The sequence below is a fragment of the Accipiter gentilis genome, chromosome 9 (assembly GCF_929443795.1).
Source record: "Accipiter gentilis chromosome 9, bAccGen1.1, whole genome shotgun sequence".
NCBI lineage: Eukaryota > Metazoa > Chordata > Aves > Accipitriformes > Accipitridae > Astur > Astur gentilis.
The window spans coordinates 31,657,753-31,675,465 of NC_064888.1; the positions used below are offsets into that span (position 1 = coordinate 31,657,753).

Here is a 17,713-nt window from a genome sequence, read left to right on the forward strand (position 1 = left end):
AATTAATGCAAAACAACAATAACAAAAAGTCAGGTTCTGCCTTAATCACAAGGAGTTAAATAAAGCAGAAGGTACTGATGAAACCCTCCAACCTGCATTATACAAGATAATCGTGTGTAGTTGAAGATCCCTCTTGGCTCTTCAAAATCCATGAGAATCTCTCCCCTCCGAAACTAATTAGGGTCTCTGGATACTTCAGCCACAAAGATATGTAAAATAACAGTTATAATGCCTGTGCAGATTTACCAACACTGCAACAATAGAGGCAGCAGAATGTAGTGCATGCTGTCCTCCTATCTGAGCAGAGCCCAGAGGTAGGGAGATGTGTTGGGAACCATCTTATCCACTGGTAGCACATGATAATAGGGTCTTCTTGCACATGTGGTTTAGCATAGAGTGCGGGGGCTCAGGATTGGGCTCAGCATATTTAAGGGGGGGCACAGAACTGATGGCAGTCCCTTCTCCTGTTAGTCACCAGAGAGGTGAGGTTTAAACTCTAGGGTTATGTAAAGTCAGTTCCAGATATGAAAACAGCTTCAGTTTGAGAAGTTAGTTTCCTAAAAAAAACCCTGAAACCCCAGAGTCTTTTTGGTGTTATTAATGAAGAAGGGAGGGTGGGGAAAAACACACTAGAAGCTCTTCTGGATTTTGGTTCACTACATCCACCTTGTATGTAAATGCAGGGAAAAAGCTATTGGACAATTTGCATGAAACGGCAAAAAACCCTACAGCTAAGTCACAGCAACAAACACAAGGCAGTTCTTAGATTTCAACATTGGTACGTCAAAGAACCATTAGTCTCCTGGTCTCTGGTTTATAATTTTCTTGTGTGCGTGACTATTTGGAAGCATTCCCAGAACCCTCTCTCCCTCCTTCCTCAGTAAGACAGCTCCTCCAGGATTATTTTGATGTCAGTCCATAGGGAATACAAACCTCCGTGTTGTTCCCAAACCACCAGACATAAGTAAGTGTTCCCACTTGGCTTGGCCACAGTACTGCAGTGGCATTGACTTCCTTGTTCTTCGTGGTGACGAAGGGCAGAGATAAGTGAACATGTTCCAAGGGGCCTGCAGAGACAGAAGCAGCAGGTGAGTCCTCCCTCCACCTGAAATGTCAGCCTGGGGAAGAACAGAACCGAGGGGATATCCTTTGGTTTAGGGGAGAGAAGTCCTCCAAATCACTGTGGGGCGTAACAGTTTTGGCTTGGTGCCACTTCTAGAGACACAAGCTTAAATCTGTTCCTCACAGAACAGGAGCTACCCCTGTATCTGGAGCTGAATAACTTGGACTCTCTACTGCATTAACATCATATAATCAGGGACTTTATATACAACTTAAACAATAGGGGCAGAGCCCTGTTATTTGAATATGGTCTTCACTGGGAAGACATAAGAACGTGCAGGACAAATTGCTTCAGTGGACATCAAGCATCTCTCCTTATGCAAACTGCTACAATTTGGTGAACTTCAGCAATGGTACATCTATTTATATCAGCTGAAACTCTACCTGAAGGCAGCTATTCACTGAATGCCTTCATTTTAATGTTACCTTATACTTCCTCCTTTTCCTCAATAAACTCATATTTCTTTAGTATAAACAGAACATAATTCATTCGACAAGTGATGTTATGCCCAGGGTTACACATTTCCCATCTTCTGGAGACAGATGGGCCTTTGCTGTTACATCTTGTCCTGTAGATTATTTTTTCAAAATGTGTTCTGACTGTTCACTTAGAGAACAAAGCAATTGTCCTGAGACTGATAGAGAAAGAAAAAGAAACTCCAGGTGACATGGGGACATGGGTTTCTTAAACAAATTAAAGCCACATCTACATGTCCTACATACATCTGTAAGCTCCCCAGTAATGAGAAGCAGAGACCACAGCCTGGGAGGATTGACTACATTGCCCATATGGAGTTAAGATACATTGCTAGAGGATTTTATATATTTCAGGAGAGGATTTTTCAGGACATCCCATGCACATATCACCACTTAGACCTTGTTTTTCAACCTAAAGGAATACCACACATTTTGGAGCAAGCACTCTGTACCCTTATACACCACACGCAGGCAGAGGGAGAGATGAAAAAATTCTCCCAAGTCAGACTGTATAAACAATGCCACAATAAACAAGGACCGGTGTTCCTGACTTATTACTGAAATGCAGCTCTCTCTGGGCTGCTTAACTTAAGCTGCTGCTTAACTTGAAGCAGTCCAAGTAGGAGTTACCCATGATCAGACTGACCAAAGCCTGCTATAGACCAGATCATGACTAATTTTTCCTTTTATAATCAGCAGTCAACACTCTTCTTGAAAATTCATGAGAATCCGGAATTTCACCCTTATGATTTTAATGGCATTCCCCTTCTCAGACACATTTCCGTGACCAGGCCGTGCCTGCTTTCAGCAAGACCCTGAGACCTGAAAAACAGCAGCTTCCCAGGCTAAATATTTTGCAGCTCTGGTATCCTTTGGAATGTTTGCCAAATGCCCAATGTCAGCACAGCCCTCGAAAGGAATACATTTCCTGGCACCAGATGCAGTGACAGCAGTGACAATGGAGCCCATATAAAGTCTAACACACTCTAATATAACTGCATAGCTGCTCCAAACACATCTCAAATGATCCTGCACTGCAGAGAGTGCCCAGCACCTCCTTGGGCCTCCATCATATGCTGGCTAGGAAAGAACATGGAAGAATGGCTCAGGCAAGCCAATTCTGCCCGAGTATTTCTGTGCACACAGCTGATGGGTCAAAGTGGCTGAAATGCTGAACTATTATCTGGCCAGCAGATGGGGATAGCTCACTCTGGATAGGCCCTTAGCTTGGTAGGAGACTGCTATCTCCCAGGTAAGTTTGAAGAGAATTCAAGGGAATTAATTTCTGAGCTTCATGCAGGGCCATGGAGACTACAGACCTTCACCTGCCCCAGGAAAAACTGTGTACAAGTCCCAGACAACAGAAAGGGAGAAGCTTCTCAAAAGGTTCACTTGGGCAGGTGATGTTCTTCTGAAGCATTTAGGCAAATGCATAACTAACTTTCCAGGGGAAATTTTTTACCTGTCAGGACAGTTCAGAAGCAGCTTGTTGGCTGGAGAAGCAGTTTATCTACAATTTACTGTCCATCCACCCCAAAAGGCTCCTGACTCACAATAACCTGCATTTCTGGATCCTTGGACCAGCTGCAGCAAAGGTACTGCTGCACTGGCCCTATGGCTGCAGCAGGATGAGGAGGGCAAGGGTTGGAGGCTTTACGCTTATTTTTGAGATCACAAGCACTGTGGTTCAGTGCCTGCAGTCTTCCCCTCAGCAAGGCTGCTGGCCACTGGTAGGGAAGGGTGTTGGAAGGGCCAGACCTGGCTGCACACACTCATGTATTAACCCTGTAACAAGGGGTCACCCAGTTAGTAGCCCTTCCTAAAACTCTCTGGATGTTCAGGCTGCACGCTGCTTTTCTGCGGATCTTAGCAATACAGTGTGTGTGTGTCTATTGTAAGGACAGATATTTTTAGAAATCTCCCCAAAGGCCAAGCTCATACACCCCAAGTAGAATACTCAGCAGAGAGCTGAGTGGCAATGCAAGCATTTAAATAGGATTTAGAAGGTTTTGTGGATCTGGGTGTTAGGCTCTGGAGGGGACTGGATTTACTGTACATCTTTGCCCTCAGCAAATCTATTGCTGGTCTGAGTGGCACCATGCTTGGTCTGCAACCTGTTTTGAAGTCCCTAATTCTTGGCATGGAGAGAGAGGTGAGACATATCCCTTAGAGCTGTCACTTCTCCAGGGGGTCAGACACGTATAACCTGGGCCTGGCTGCAATGATCACGCAGTATTTAAGTCCTGTGCTGGCATTACCTGCGCAAAACACAGAAACATACACTATCAGCTGCTAAGTCGGAAGAACATATCTGAATATTGCTTATTTCTTGTCCTGTTTAAACAATCAAAGTGGTTCTTAAGCCTTCAACGTCTCAAAAAAATGGATTAAAACAACTATAAACCAGAAAGCCACTATGAGTGAAGGCTGGACAGCTCTCTTCTCCTTCCATTTTGTGGTTGTTGCATGAGGAAGCAGTTGTTGCTTCACGTGGCCTCATTACTTTGCAGATAGGCTGAGGGTTTGCAATGGTCCCCATGGAATCGTCTCTTGTCAAAAAGCGAATGATTACAAACCCCGCTCGCACAAGGCTGTCAGAATCTCCTGCGAAATATCAACCACCAAAACACTTCTCCGTTTGTTTCCAATGACCTTTACAAAGAGTAAAAAAAAAAAAAAAAAAAAGACCACAGTCTCCCGTTGAGCTGTCTTTCATAACCAGCAGCAGTGGGAGGGGGATTTCTGCATTCGGAGCCTGCAGCAGCTCCCATGATAATTACCCAGGTACACGCAGGGAGGCAAACTAGAATATGACTCCAGAACTGAAGAAATTACACAAAAGCGTATACATGCCTATTCTGAGCAGAAGCCCTTTCCTCTACCCTACTTAGGATGATACTTAAATAACTAAAAAAAAAAAAAAAAAAAAAATAAAAATCTGTAGCTGTCCAAAAGCTGGGAATTTACCTTGATTCACCAGTGCCTCAGCACAGAAGTGATACAGGCTAAGCCCCCAAATCAATACCCGAGCTTCACAATAAGCTAATTTATGAATACAGTTATTTTTGCAAGGTATTATGAGTTTTTTAAACACTTGGTATGCTGAAGGATTATGTGACATAAAAGTTTGCCACAGACCAGAGTCTATCAGGTTAGGGAATCATAAACCATACACTGTGATCGCGAACTGAAGGTCTTTTTGAAGTGAGGCAATCAGGGAGATATTTGGTCCTGCTTCTCTAGTGCTCCCTCATAAACCTCCTATCTCCCACAGCTATACCTCCCACCGCTCCCATCTGTTGATATGATGGTGCACCATTTAAGAGCTGCCCTCTTCCCCTGAAGAGGCAGCTGCTTTCATGCTGTATGAAGTAACTCCAAAACTACAGTTAAAGTATATGGAATATGCTAAATTATCTAGGCAATATGTGGAGTTAATTTGGTAGAGGATAAGTGGTATTTCTCTAAGTATAAATTTAAGTTTTGGAATTTCCTTTTTTTTCCCAGTAAATCTGGCACAGAGGCACACAGCTGAAAACATAAATAATCGACAAACGCCCCCCCCCACTGTATAAAGAAAACAATGGCCCCAAACAAAATTGATTGGGGATGTTACAAAATTTCAATAAGTTGACCCTTTGGGTTCATAACCACATGCTAGAATAAATATGAAAGAACACAGTGATGGTTTTGTGCAAGGACTTGAGATACATTTCAGTTGTAAATCAGACAGCTGAAGTATAAAAAGGTTAAAAAGAACAGCAGAAGAGCAATGTGAAGATAATATTTTTTCTTGTAATACTCTTTAACACCAAGATTTTGGTTCCTATGACAACAGAAAGACTGAAATGCACTGGTTTCCATCTCAGAGGTGGTTGTATTTCATTAGAGGGCAATACACACGTACAAAATAAAAATCAAGGCTTTTAAAAGTGATTAAAGGTCCTGGATGTCTTTGTTTTTCTGGAAGTGTAAACATGTTAATGAAGGTGCGTGTCAGAAAGGGCTGGACACTCCTTTGAGGTGTCCTAAAGTAGACTACCCCAAATTAGAGGTGGAACATGGTTTAAAAAGCAAATGTCACTATTGCTTGTGGCTCCTTTCGTTCTGGAGTCCTCTGCTGGAGGACAGACAAACACTCATCATACCCCATCACTCTGCTCCCAGCTGCAAAGCCCCAAATGTCATCTCTAAGGACAAGTTTTAATTTTTTAAAGAACGACAGAAGCTAACAATGAGCATGAACATACATACACGTTACATGTAGGTAGAGGACAGCGTTGTCAGAACCCAGGCTGTTTTCTACCAGCACGGTCACCCGGAATATGCCCACGTTCTGGTAGATGTGCTTGATACCATCTTCTGTCGAGCTGAGATTGGCATACGACACAGCGATACCGTCTCCAAAATCCACCTGAATGAGGGATCTTTGGAGGTCTCCCTGTGGTGATACAAAAGAGAAAGGGTCAGAATAGACTCTGCTTTTCTTTTGAGAGACTGGATCAGTGGGGTGACCTAGACTAACCAGAGGATAGTCACAAGGTCTGATGTTACCAGAGGGAAGGTGGTCATTTCATCAATTTGCTCAGTAGTCAGTGGAGAGAAAGTGATCCCCTCTTGAGGCTAAGCTGCACTGTGAAGGAGGTGTCCTCCATGGTGTGTGCTGTAGCCCTGCTTTCCCAATCATCAGGAGGACAAGGGGAGCTTCTGAAAATATGCTGGCTCCTTCCTCTGCATTTCCTTATGGTGAAGAGCAGGGTTGTAGTGGGGAATGGTGCTCATCTCAGCAAGCACCCAGGACATGGGTAGCTACTGAGGTTGCCTCAGGAGTCTTTGGGACAACCCAGATTGTGAGCTTTTGTATTTAAAACCATAAAAAGCAGAAAGATGAAACTGAGAAGTCGTCAGGGAAGGGTCAACTATATCAAAGTGGTGGGGGGTCAAAAGAACCGCTTCATCTTCACATGATAACGACAGCTCACAGCAGTTTATGACTTGCTCAGTGGTCTGATTTAAAATGAGCTGGATATGTATTTATTTCAGAACAGCTACCAATACTACTGACACTAAGTGGGACCCTTTGTGCCTGCCTCAGAAGAGAAGTGCTAATAAATTAACAGAGCTGATTAAACTCTTTTCCTCCTGCCTAGAGATAATCCCAGCAGAGTAGGTTTGTGGTATAACTCAGGCTGCCACCTCGTGACGCAAGTCTCCTGGGCTGCTAATCTAGCACATTTCAGAATTGTTACAATAAATTACAATAAATAAATGAAAATCACAGTTGGGAAAGAAAGAAAGAAAGAAAGAAAGAAAGAAACAAACAAACAAACCCCATCACAACCCAAAAGCCAAGGATATCAGGGATCTGTATTCTCCATGCCAGAACAGGGATCCACTAATGTGAAACAATCCTGAAACAGGTTTCAATCTTCCACTCCTGAAACTGAATCCCAGCCTGGTGCATGCAGCTTCGTCAAACTCTATGTCAGAGCCACCCAGCTCAAAAAAGCTCATAAAACCCTAAAGAGAGAAGTGATGTCACTTCCTTATTCTGCTTCACAAACAAAAAGTAATTTGTTTATTTTTCTGGTTGCAAGCCTGTTTAAAACACAGAAAAGTGAGTCATGAGTGCATTAAAAAACATCCATATAACCTATGTCACACTCACTAGAAACACCTGTAAGATTTTCTCATATCACAAGGCAGTGATACATCTATGGTAAGGGCAGTTTCTGACAGCCAAATAGTTACACAGCCTGCTCTGACCTGTATAACAACTGTGGCTGCTATAGACCCTCTCCCTTTCAGGTAAGGTGCAGTACCTTGTTTTAACTTTAAGCATTCTTACTCCTTTTGAAAGTCCCCCTCAGTGGCCCTGCATGATGCTTATTCTGGGTATGTTCACGCTTGTTGGCTGTTGCTATGGAGCAGCTCACTCCACAGCCTGGCACGCTGAAGCAGCTGCCACTGTCTGGAAGAATGCTGGTAAATTAATAGCTCAGAGCAGTTCATAAAATTGGCTGAAAGGACATTTAATTTACTTTGGTTTGGTTTCCTTTTCCTTTTTTGGTTTTGTTTTGTTTTTCTTTTCCCTTGAGAGAGAAACAGTCCTCTGGATGCCCAACTGGAATGAAAGGTACCCATGTAAATGGTTGGCATCAGGCAGGTTTCCACACCAGAAAGGGAAATGTGTGTGTGTGTGACTACAGGAGGGAACTGTAACATAAGCTTTATATTCCTCATGTTCTCTCAGTCTTTTTATAACTTGTTGTGAGGGCAGAAATAGTGGAGGCTTGCCTGAATGGAAAGCGGGAGGGGCAGAGCTATACCTGGGGATGGCAAGAGAGACAAATTTTCCCAGATGTTCTCTTTTTATCGGCTGAAGTTGTAGTCATTACACTGCCCTGGCACCCTGCTGGAAGCGCCGTTGCTTCCAAGTGGATGAGACAAAAATAACTGTGTTGCTCTGTTCTGGAGGATCCCAGACTGAAGGTGTGGCAGGAGAAAGACATCCCTTGAGAGAGGTACCTGTCTGGGGATTCCCACAGATATCTCCTGCCATTTCCCTCCTGGTGTCTTGAAGGTAAAGAAGCAACTCCCTGTTCTCCTCTTGAGAGTACCAGCAAAGGCAAAGGAATCCTGAGGTGCTGAGACATTACTGAGAAGACCAACCTGAACATCCTTTTAGAAAGAAACATGGGGATCTTGCATGTTAACTCAGCTCCAGGTTGCCCTTGGGTAGTTCTTAACTAAGTTTCTCTCAGTAATTAACTTGGTGTTGTGGTTTAACCCCAGCCAGCAACTAAGCACCATGCAGCTGCTCACTCACTTTCCCCCCACCCAGTGGGATGGGGGAGAGAATCAGAAAAAAAAAAAAAAAAAAAGTCGTGGGTTGAGATAAAGACAGTTTAATAGTATAGAAAGGAAGAAAATAATAATGATGATAATAATAATAATATGATAAAAGAATTGGAATATACAAGTAATGCACAATGCAATTGCTCACCAGTTGTCAACCAATGCCCAGTTAGTTCCTGAGCAGCAATCCACCCCCAGGCCAACTCCCCCCAGGTTATATACTGGGCATGACATCACATGGTATGGAATACCCCTTTGGCCAGTTTGGGTCAGCTGTCCTGGCTGTGTCCCCTCCAGCCTTCTTGCTGGCTGGGCATGAGAGGCTGAAAAGTCCTTGACTTAGTATAAACACTAGTTAGCAAGAACTGAAAACATCAGTGTGTTATCAACATTCTTCTCATACTAAATCGAAACGTAACACTATACCAGCAACTAGAAAGAAAATTAACTCTATCCCAGCTAAAATCAGGACACTTGGTAACATCTGGAGTTGTCAATGACATATTGTCAAATCTAAGAAAGGTGCTTGAGCAATGCAAACTACTAAGGCCTCCATTCAGCAAAGCACTTGGCAAATTCTCCACTGGATGCTTTACTAGATGTTTGAGCACCTGCTTACATTCTTTGAGACACACATCACTGAGGCAAGGGCTCCTACCTGTGTCACACAGAGGATCAAACTAGGGGGATCATGTCAGTCCTCACGGAGAGCCATCAGGAACACAGGAGATGGTCTTAAGTACGGAGTTCCATCCTCCATTGAGCTGAGTTATTTGAGAGAAGATGTGAAGTTTCAAACATGATGCAGTGGTTCAGGCACTCCTGACTGTTTGACGGAGCCGACAGAAGGCATCAAATAGGATACGCCTCCACAGACAGAAGTGAACATACACGAGCTCCTCAGGTCTGAACCCCTTTCAGAGGGAGAATATATTCTCTCAAGCACAATGCTGGACTCAGACCAAAGACAGAGATCTCTGTAGTATCATTAGATGCTCTCCCAGTTCCTCTAGGTCCATCATCACCAGGGTTTTAGTCATCTTTTCTTACTAAGAAAGAGATGACGTCTTTGACCAGTAAAGCCATACTGCTGGGACAAAAGCTGTTCACATGGTTAAAACTGCACCACCACAGTGACCCTGCTGGCTTTATCATCTCTGAGTATATCTGAGGTCATGCAGTTGAAGTCTGTTTCAGGTTGAGGCATATTCCTCTGCATGTTTGAGGTAGCAAGGGAAGATGAAAAGGGTGACAGCTCTGTTTCTGCAAGTGTCAAAATTTGTGCTCTAATGAATGTTTCTTCTCTTGTCTTCATTTTGTCTATAGCCATGAAACCCATGGTGTCTACAGGTGTTGCCAGGAACAGGAGCCATTTCTAAGGCATGCAAGATTAGATTTCAGTTGTTCTTCCAAACTCCCAAGGGAGAAAAGATGCTGACAGAGACACCTGAAAATCTAATTAGGGAAGAGCTTCAGCTGCTATCCCCCAGTCTTTTTTATTTGTCTTGGCCTTTCCTGTTTTGTTTTTAAACCCTTTGAACTGGAAATACATTTTCCATTCAGTAAGATCCAGGCTACAACACTTCTCTGAAAATGCCACATTTTGAAAAGCTGACATTTAAAATCCTAACTTAGGAAGTGGGAGGAAAAAAAGCCAGAAAAACAAAGAGATTGTGTTTTGGCTTGTTCTAATGTTTTATCTGTGCCAGGTAAGAGCACAGGCAGAATAAGACAGGAAGAGAAAGCAGGTGAGGCAAAATCAAAACATTTCCCAAACAGCCCACACCTGATCTACATCAACCCCGGCTGTCTGTCTCAGGCAGCTCTCCAGAACCACTTGCAAGTGGCTGTTTTACCAAGAGAAGTTTTGTTTTGCAACAATTTGATGCATATACACACACCTTGCAAAAACCTCTCCTGTTGCTTTTTCCAGCTTCTCCTTGTCATTTTGACAAGCCCGATACTACGTGATAGCATTCTTCTGAAGCTTTTAGCTCGATTAAGGCAGACAGAAAACTCCCTGTATTACTTCTGCAGCCACAGTGAAGCACTTGGATGCGATCAGCACCGAGCTATCTTTGGGCAGCCTCTCTGGCCTCCATTGTAAGAGGTCTTTAACACCAGTGCTCTTAGGCATCATGGGAGAAATTTTGCCAAGTTGGCTACTTGTGGTGATATCTCTGCATTTGGTTCTTGTATTTTAATCAGCTAAGCTAGTCAGCAACCAATTACAATAGCTGAAAAAATGAAAATACTTTTGATAGATGTTTTTTACCTTGTACTAGGTATATGCAATATGCACAAGCTTGGATATAACCTGAAGTTCACTGTGATCTTGATAAAGGCTTTAGTCCAGCCAAAGACTCAAGCATATGCTGAACCTTAAGCACGAGTACTCTTTTTAGTCTGAAAAGAAGCCCTGGGAATTAAAAACAAGTTTCCCAGGGCCCTGTATTAAGCCCTTTATCTATATAACATTTGTTACCAAAATGTAAATCAGAAATTTACTGTTTTCTAACGGATTTTCTCATTAAATGTCTAGGGGGTTTCCAAGCATACACAAAAGACTCCGCTCCCTCCTTTGCCTCCCTGCCCCCCAAGCCAAATGCACATTTTTCTTGTATCTTGCCAAAAGAATAGAAGTCTAGAGAGTACACGAGACCTGGATGCTTCCAAAAAACTCTGTGAAGCTTCCTGCCTCAGGGTATATCAAGAAACAGCCCATACAGTTTGCAACGGTATTTTTACATTTTGATTACTTTTATGCAGCTCTCAGTATTTTGGTGTATGTGAGATGTGAGACCCACCTAGCAGGATTCTCTCTCAAACGCTCTGTCTGAATCTTGCCCAGAAGGTTGTAATAATGAATTTTCCTTATTGGCTTCCAGTATTTGTATCTAAATAGAAGTATTAAAACAATGAAACACAGTTCAAGGTTTTTCATTTTGGTTCCCATGTTTCAGATTTAATTTTTAAATCTTCAATTATGCACTGACTTATGTGTCTTCCTTACAGATGTTGATAATGGACTTAATTATCTTTTGCAAGAGACAACACTGCTGTTGTTGGATTGTCTTCATGGATTAATGTTTTGTGCTTTCTTTAGATTAACCCTTTTTCCTCTGGTATTTTCCTGTCACCATCAGAAAACATCCATCAAAGATATTTCCATTGCAACTGAATATCTACGCATGAGATACCTTTAGTGTAGGTCTGTTTAAAAGCATATGCTTAATTTCAAAGTGATATTCAAGTCCAACTTGATGAAGTACTGAAAAACATGCTTTCCTGTGTAAATTCCTGCATTCAGAGAGATGGTCTTAACTTTTTAAATCAGAAACTGAATAGAAATGTGTCTTTTATCAGAGCAAATAGCCTGATACTTTTCACATGTACTTCTTTTTCTACACCAAAGAGTTAATTGTACTAATCAAATCATTCATTCTGAGTGCTGGTTGTGCCAGCTCAACTCAGATATGAGCTTTTTCTACAGGACTAGATCTGTGCTCCACAGGAATCAATAAGTACAGCCTCTCAGGATTATGCAGAATAATTCAACTTGTGTGACTGGAAGTGCATTAGAAGACTGTAGTGCTGTGTGCCATCATGAAGGCGAGGTCAACTTTCATACATTTTCATGGAATTTCAGCAGTGAATTTAAAAATGCATGAAAGGCTCTGATTTCTCCCAACCACCTTGGCATCACTAGTAACACAGAAAATGCAATTATAATTCAAATGACAGTGGCATGGGGGAGGGGATGTACTGATCTTTCATCTGTATGTTATTAACAGGAATGTGGTGATGTTAGTAAGATAAACAGCCATGATTCAGCATGTCCATTGAAAGTTAGGATGAAGATTTCATATTTCTGTAATCATTACTAACTTGTGATACCAAAAGAGGGAACACAGTAGGATACCAAGAAAAAATACAGACTGTGCTTTTAAGTACTACTAGCTTTGCATCTTTAAGTACATCAACAATCAAAACAATCCTAATGCTAAGTTCATCTCCAGAGGCTTCAGCTGAGTTGAATTCTGAATTGCACCAAATGACAGTGCTGAGGTAGGAAATGCTAATGTTACTGTCCCCCCAGCAGGGTCTCCAAGGTCATTAAATACACCTGAGAGACAATGTACCTTGTACAGCCATTTATTAACATTGTCATTACAGAAAACCAGAGAGGTCTTTAGGAAATTCACAGAGCTCCATTTGTATATTCACATGGTAAGAGAGAGTTCTCCAGCCTTATGAGCATTCAGCACATAAGCGAAAGGCATGGAGGGCATAAGGGAGAAAGCAAAGCTCTGTTTTCATATGAGGGAATAAAAAAGCAGAAAGGTTAAGTTTCTTACTCAAGGTCATGCAGAAGGAGCTGAGTGCAGTTCAGGAATGAGTTCAGATTGCCTGAATTCTAGCCCACGGCCTGAACTGTAGAAACAAATGAGCCTTCCCTACACATTAGTCTAATCCAAATATCATATAGCAGCAGCAAGTAGTCAAAAGCAAGCCAAAATCTACTCCCAGTGGAGTGACTTTGTCAAGTGAGAACTGAGGGAGACCTGGAATGTCAAAGACTTTGGCTGTCATTTTATCAAGATAAAAAATAAATTAGAGGAGGCAGTTTCTCTGTGAATTATCTGTAATGAAACAGCCAAAGCCCTGAATGTTTCTGCCCTGAACGTCTTTACCGTCCATTTCCTCAGCAGAGATGTATGAGCAATCAGACGAAACAAGTTTGAAAGCCATTGTGTTGAATAACGTTCTGGAGGCTGCAGCTTTCAGTGTCTCTGCTGAAGCAGTACAGCAGGCACAAGTGTCTGATGTTGATACAAATAACTCAAACACATAAATAACAATTGGGTTTGTGACAGGCAAGAGAACTACACGACCATGTGATGAGCAAGGCACGCAGAAACAACACCCACTTAATAAAATTCCTCTATTTTCTACAACAGAGCAGCAAAATATGTCAAGGACATTGGGTTGAAGAACTTCAGTAGGAAAAATGGCTTTGTAATTTTTGTTTTTCAGTTTCTTTTGTTGCTGTGCAAAAATAAAGTAAGGATTCAGGTTGTTTAGGCTGAGAAACAACTCTGTTGTTGAACGCTGCAGTGTGAGAGGTACAAGCCTTGGGTCTGTGCATTCAGCCCAGGCCAGGGCAAAGGATTAACCTTTAAACTGGCAGCATTTTGAGGCAATGGGAAAATTTGCTTTTAAGCATAACTAGTTTTCTCCTGTACTGTCACTTAGTGACAAAGATGCTGTTGCTATTCTGCTTAGCTCAATGGAAATTTAAGAGTAAAATAACCAGCTTAAGTACGGTGCTCTGCTTATTAAACATTTCCATAATGCTTCACACAATAGGACACATGCTAATTATAAAAGGAAAAATTGATGCTTCCTGGCTGTTGTCACCCAATAAGAATTTCGTGATGATTATACCCAGCTTAATAGGAGAACTAACCTGGACAAACCTTTCCAATAACAGGACCAAAGATATTAAGTGCAAGGTGACTTTGCAAACAGTTTTTAAGAAGCCATACAGAAATCCTAAAAGGTGACAGGAAAGTTAGACTGCTTTGGAAAGCATTCTTACATTCAGATCATTTAAGTATGAGCTGTTGGTTGGGTTTGCTTTTAATGATATTTATATGCTGCCAGATATAAATGCTTTACAGGAAAATCTTATGTGAGTCAGGGTTAGAGAAACTGGGCCAGAATCCCAGCTCTCAGAAATCAGCAATGCTCTACACACTGCTGGGTTTGGTGCCTGCCCCCTCTCCACTTGCACAGACTTCAGTGATTATTTTCCTTTTGTGTCTTCTTCAATAGCAGAACACTTCTGAATGCCCTGTCCTTGTTTCTCTTCAGACATCTTTTACTGACATTGTGTTATTATCAGAATGACAGAGTCCTGGCCATGAGCATCACCACAGGCACAAGCAGGCTGTACAAGAAACCCCTGTGCTGTGGTTCCTGCCCCTGAATCCCACACCTGAGTGAAAACATCAGTTTTTTACTGCTGCCATTTGCCTCTCACTACCCTCTTAATAATCCCCTCCACTACAGAGATGCAGTGACTTTTCAAGTCCTCCAGTCAGCCTGCCTCTGCAGTTTGTTCTTCTTTTCAGACCCAGGTGGCTCCTTAGATGGAGCAGAAAGCCCTAGAAAGATAATAGAAGTATAAATCTTAAACGAACTCTTGTACCTTGGCTCACCAGCTTCTTATCTTTTTTTTTTCCTGCAGGTCAAGTGGAATATAGGCATGAAAAAAGATTGCTGGAAGACTGTAATGTATGGAACAGCTCTGCAGATCTGAAGGCTTCGAACAAACTGTCTCGGAGGAATACAGGAGATGATGTTAAGATGCAAAGGGACTACAACATAAGCAAAGGCTGCTAGGTTTTTTTACATCCTAAAAGACATTAACTGTGACAAGGCTAAAGGTAGAGTCCTCACCAGGGTGTAGCACTTGAAAATATTGACCACCACTCCAGGAGGCAAAGGTTAAATAGGGCACATTTTCTTCATGTGTCATTGGGAAAAAACGTGCATGCATATACAGACATATCCAGCCTTTTTTAACTTGCCTGATGCCTTCTCTTCTGCAAAAATGGAGTGGCACAGATTCTGTGGATGCTGAACATCCTGGTTTGTACTATGCTGTATACCTGTGCAAGGCAGAACTACACAGAAAATGGCAAGTTCTTGTTTTCTGATACCTCTGCCTTGTTTGCAAGGTTTCCCTTTGAGAAGTGGGGTCAGACTAAACTATCTCCAGAGATCCCTTCCAACCTCAATTATCCTGTGATTCTGTGAAATGAATATCTATTTTATAAAAGGGTGGTTGTTCTTTTGCTGGGTTGGTTCACTTCTCTAGCGAGTTGTGTGATTTTTGTTACTGAAAGAGTTAATTTGGTAAATGCTTTAGTGTATATACAATTATGCTGCTATAACCACAGTTTATACTCCTTGCATATAGTTGGGCAAATTTTCTTCTTTGTTGAGTATTTCTTTTGTTGCAACATCAGCCCAAAGTCATTGTCAGATTAGGTCAAGTTCACCCCAAAGTTTTGTTGGTTGCTCTGTAAGCTCTTTATATTGACAAATCCAGGAGTGGGAGGTCAAGATTCATCTAGCAGGGAGAGTAATCAGAAAGGCTGGAGGTTGATCAATACTGTTTCAGCCCTCAGAGCAACTGCTAACCTCTTCCTTATCAGGTATACTGAAAGAAGGGCCCCCTTTAGATCTCCTCAGAAGCTGACTCGCTCATCAAAACATACTTTACATACTTGATACACAACATGAGAAAGACACCGTCTCCCAATGGAGAAGGTGTTGCTTCCACGCTCTGGTGAATACTGAACCAGGGCTATGAAAAAAGATCAGAATCAACAGAAAAGACAGAACAATTCATAGCAGATCCCTGTAGGACTGAGTGGTCAGGGTATTCTTAGAGGACATGAGAGTTGAAACACTCATAGAAGGAAGAGCAGGACATTTGTCTTCAGTTTCCAACACTGTGGGTGATTGTCTCTCCCTCTGACTACTGGCATAATTCTTTGATAGTTTTGTGACTGACTTCTCAGATTACCCACCTCCTTCTCTCAATCTGTTTTAAAATTTTGCTGAGAATAGAAAAGCAATGCAATGAACAATTTTTGATTTTTTTTTTCTATAAAAGCCTGAAGACTTTGAATCTTGTTTTGGACTTTTTATTCTTCATCTTTAAACACAGGAATCAATAATTTATCCAGATGAAATTATATGTTTATACTGTTATGACAGCATCTACAGTAGCAATGTTGTTTGACTGTCACTACTGAAATAAAGTGACCACATTTTGGAGAAAATGAACATTCAGGTCAAACAACTGCTTCAGGTTAGACATGATTTATTACATGTTATTGCCTTTACAAATCAGGACACCTGTTTGCTGGGGAAAGCATCAATATTAGAGAGGCAAAAACCCCAACACATCCCTACAAAACTCAGATCCGGAGGTCATCCTCATTTCTCTTTCCTCACTACAGATGACATTTACTATGGAGAGAGCCAGAAGTAATTTCCATGAATGCTCTAAGCTGTAAAGGGATGTACATTGTCCCCTAGTGTAAAAGCATAGTTGTTTTAGGATTTATTGGCCAGCTACACAGGAAAAAGGATGGAAGTTTAAATAAATCAAACTGGATTAGGGAGAAAGAGAAAACAGTTACTTTGTGAATGTTATTATTTAGGAGCCTACAATTAAACATAGATAAAGAAGTGCTGAGGAAAAAAAAACAGGTAAAAATATTTTAAAGATTTTTTCCTAAGGATTCAGAAATAGAGGGAGCAGAACAATGAAATACCAAGTTAAGTTATAGATGTAACAAAACCACAGGCTCTGATCAGAGTCTGAATCAGCTTCACATTTGCAATCAATTTCAGACTTAATGCTGCTGATGACATCTTGAGATCTCATCCACAAATGCCTAAACAATATGTACCAACTTGTGCGATGGGGACAGATCTGCACATGTACTTTTAGCCATGTTTGGTTGAAAGTCAGTGGCAAGTAAAAATGGAAATTCAGTTTCAAACACAGCAAGACGTCAAAAGCACAGTTAAGGGTGGGGATCAGGATTCAAACCTGCACTCTCCATTTCCACTGTGAAATATGCGAACCAAACCAGTTCCCAGTTTTTATCAACTTCTCCCACCTATTACTCTATGCACCACAGTACTCTTATAGTCTCATCGTCTCCACACATCATCCGTTACATTTTAGAGCAAACTCTACCCAGCTACATCATGGAGCTGACTGACTTTATCCCACACTCTCTTGGTTCACTCCTTCACCACTTCGCAATCTTCGTCTGGCATGAATCAGACTCAAATACACCCATGGGGCCTGGGATGCAACATAAAAATAGAGCCTACCTCTTCCAGCTGCACCAGGAAAGTGACATTGTGTCCTTGCTCGGCTGTCAGTTTGCCATCAGATGTGATTATACGAAGGCCCTGGGGGGCTTTGCCAGGACACTGCTGTGGTTTTGCTGTGTACCGTTCTCTCACACCATCCGTGCAGTTATTAGAAACAACTTTCCGGTATCTGAAAAGGAAAAGACAAACCTGCGGGAGATGCTGACAGAGAGCATAACAGGGTTAACTGGGAACAAGGAGGCATTTTTGAGATTTCTTTAGACTAAGGAGATTGGAAGGAATCAGATTCCCAAATATATTTTAGCATTTGTCTCAGCCAAGCATT

The 17,713-nt window shown here is 41.9% G+C and overlaps 1 protein-coding gene across 1 annotated transcript in view; it reads right to left on the reverse strand.

Annotated features, from left to right (window-relative positions):
• SORCS1 (sortilin related VPS10 domain containing receptor 1) overlaps positions 1-17,713 on the reverse strand; it is a 310,095-nt gene that overhangs the window by 24,413 nt on the left and 267,969 nt on the right. Inside the window, exons 18-20 of the mRNA XM_049810783.1 lie at positions 17,386-17,557; positions 5,854-6,040; positions 934-1,067 (exon numbers count right to left, since the gene is read on the reverse strand). Coding sequence (XP_049666740.1) covers positions 934-1,067; positions 5,854-6,040; positions 17,386-17,557 — 493 coding nt within the window. The remainder of the gene's footprint in view (positions 1-933; positions 1,068-5,853; positions 6,041-17,385; positions 17,558-17,713) is intronic.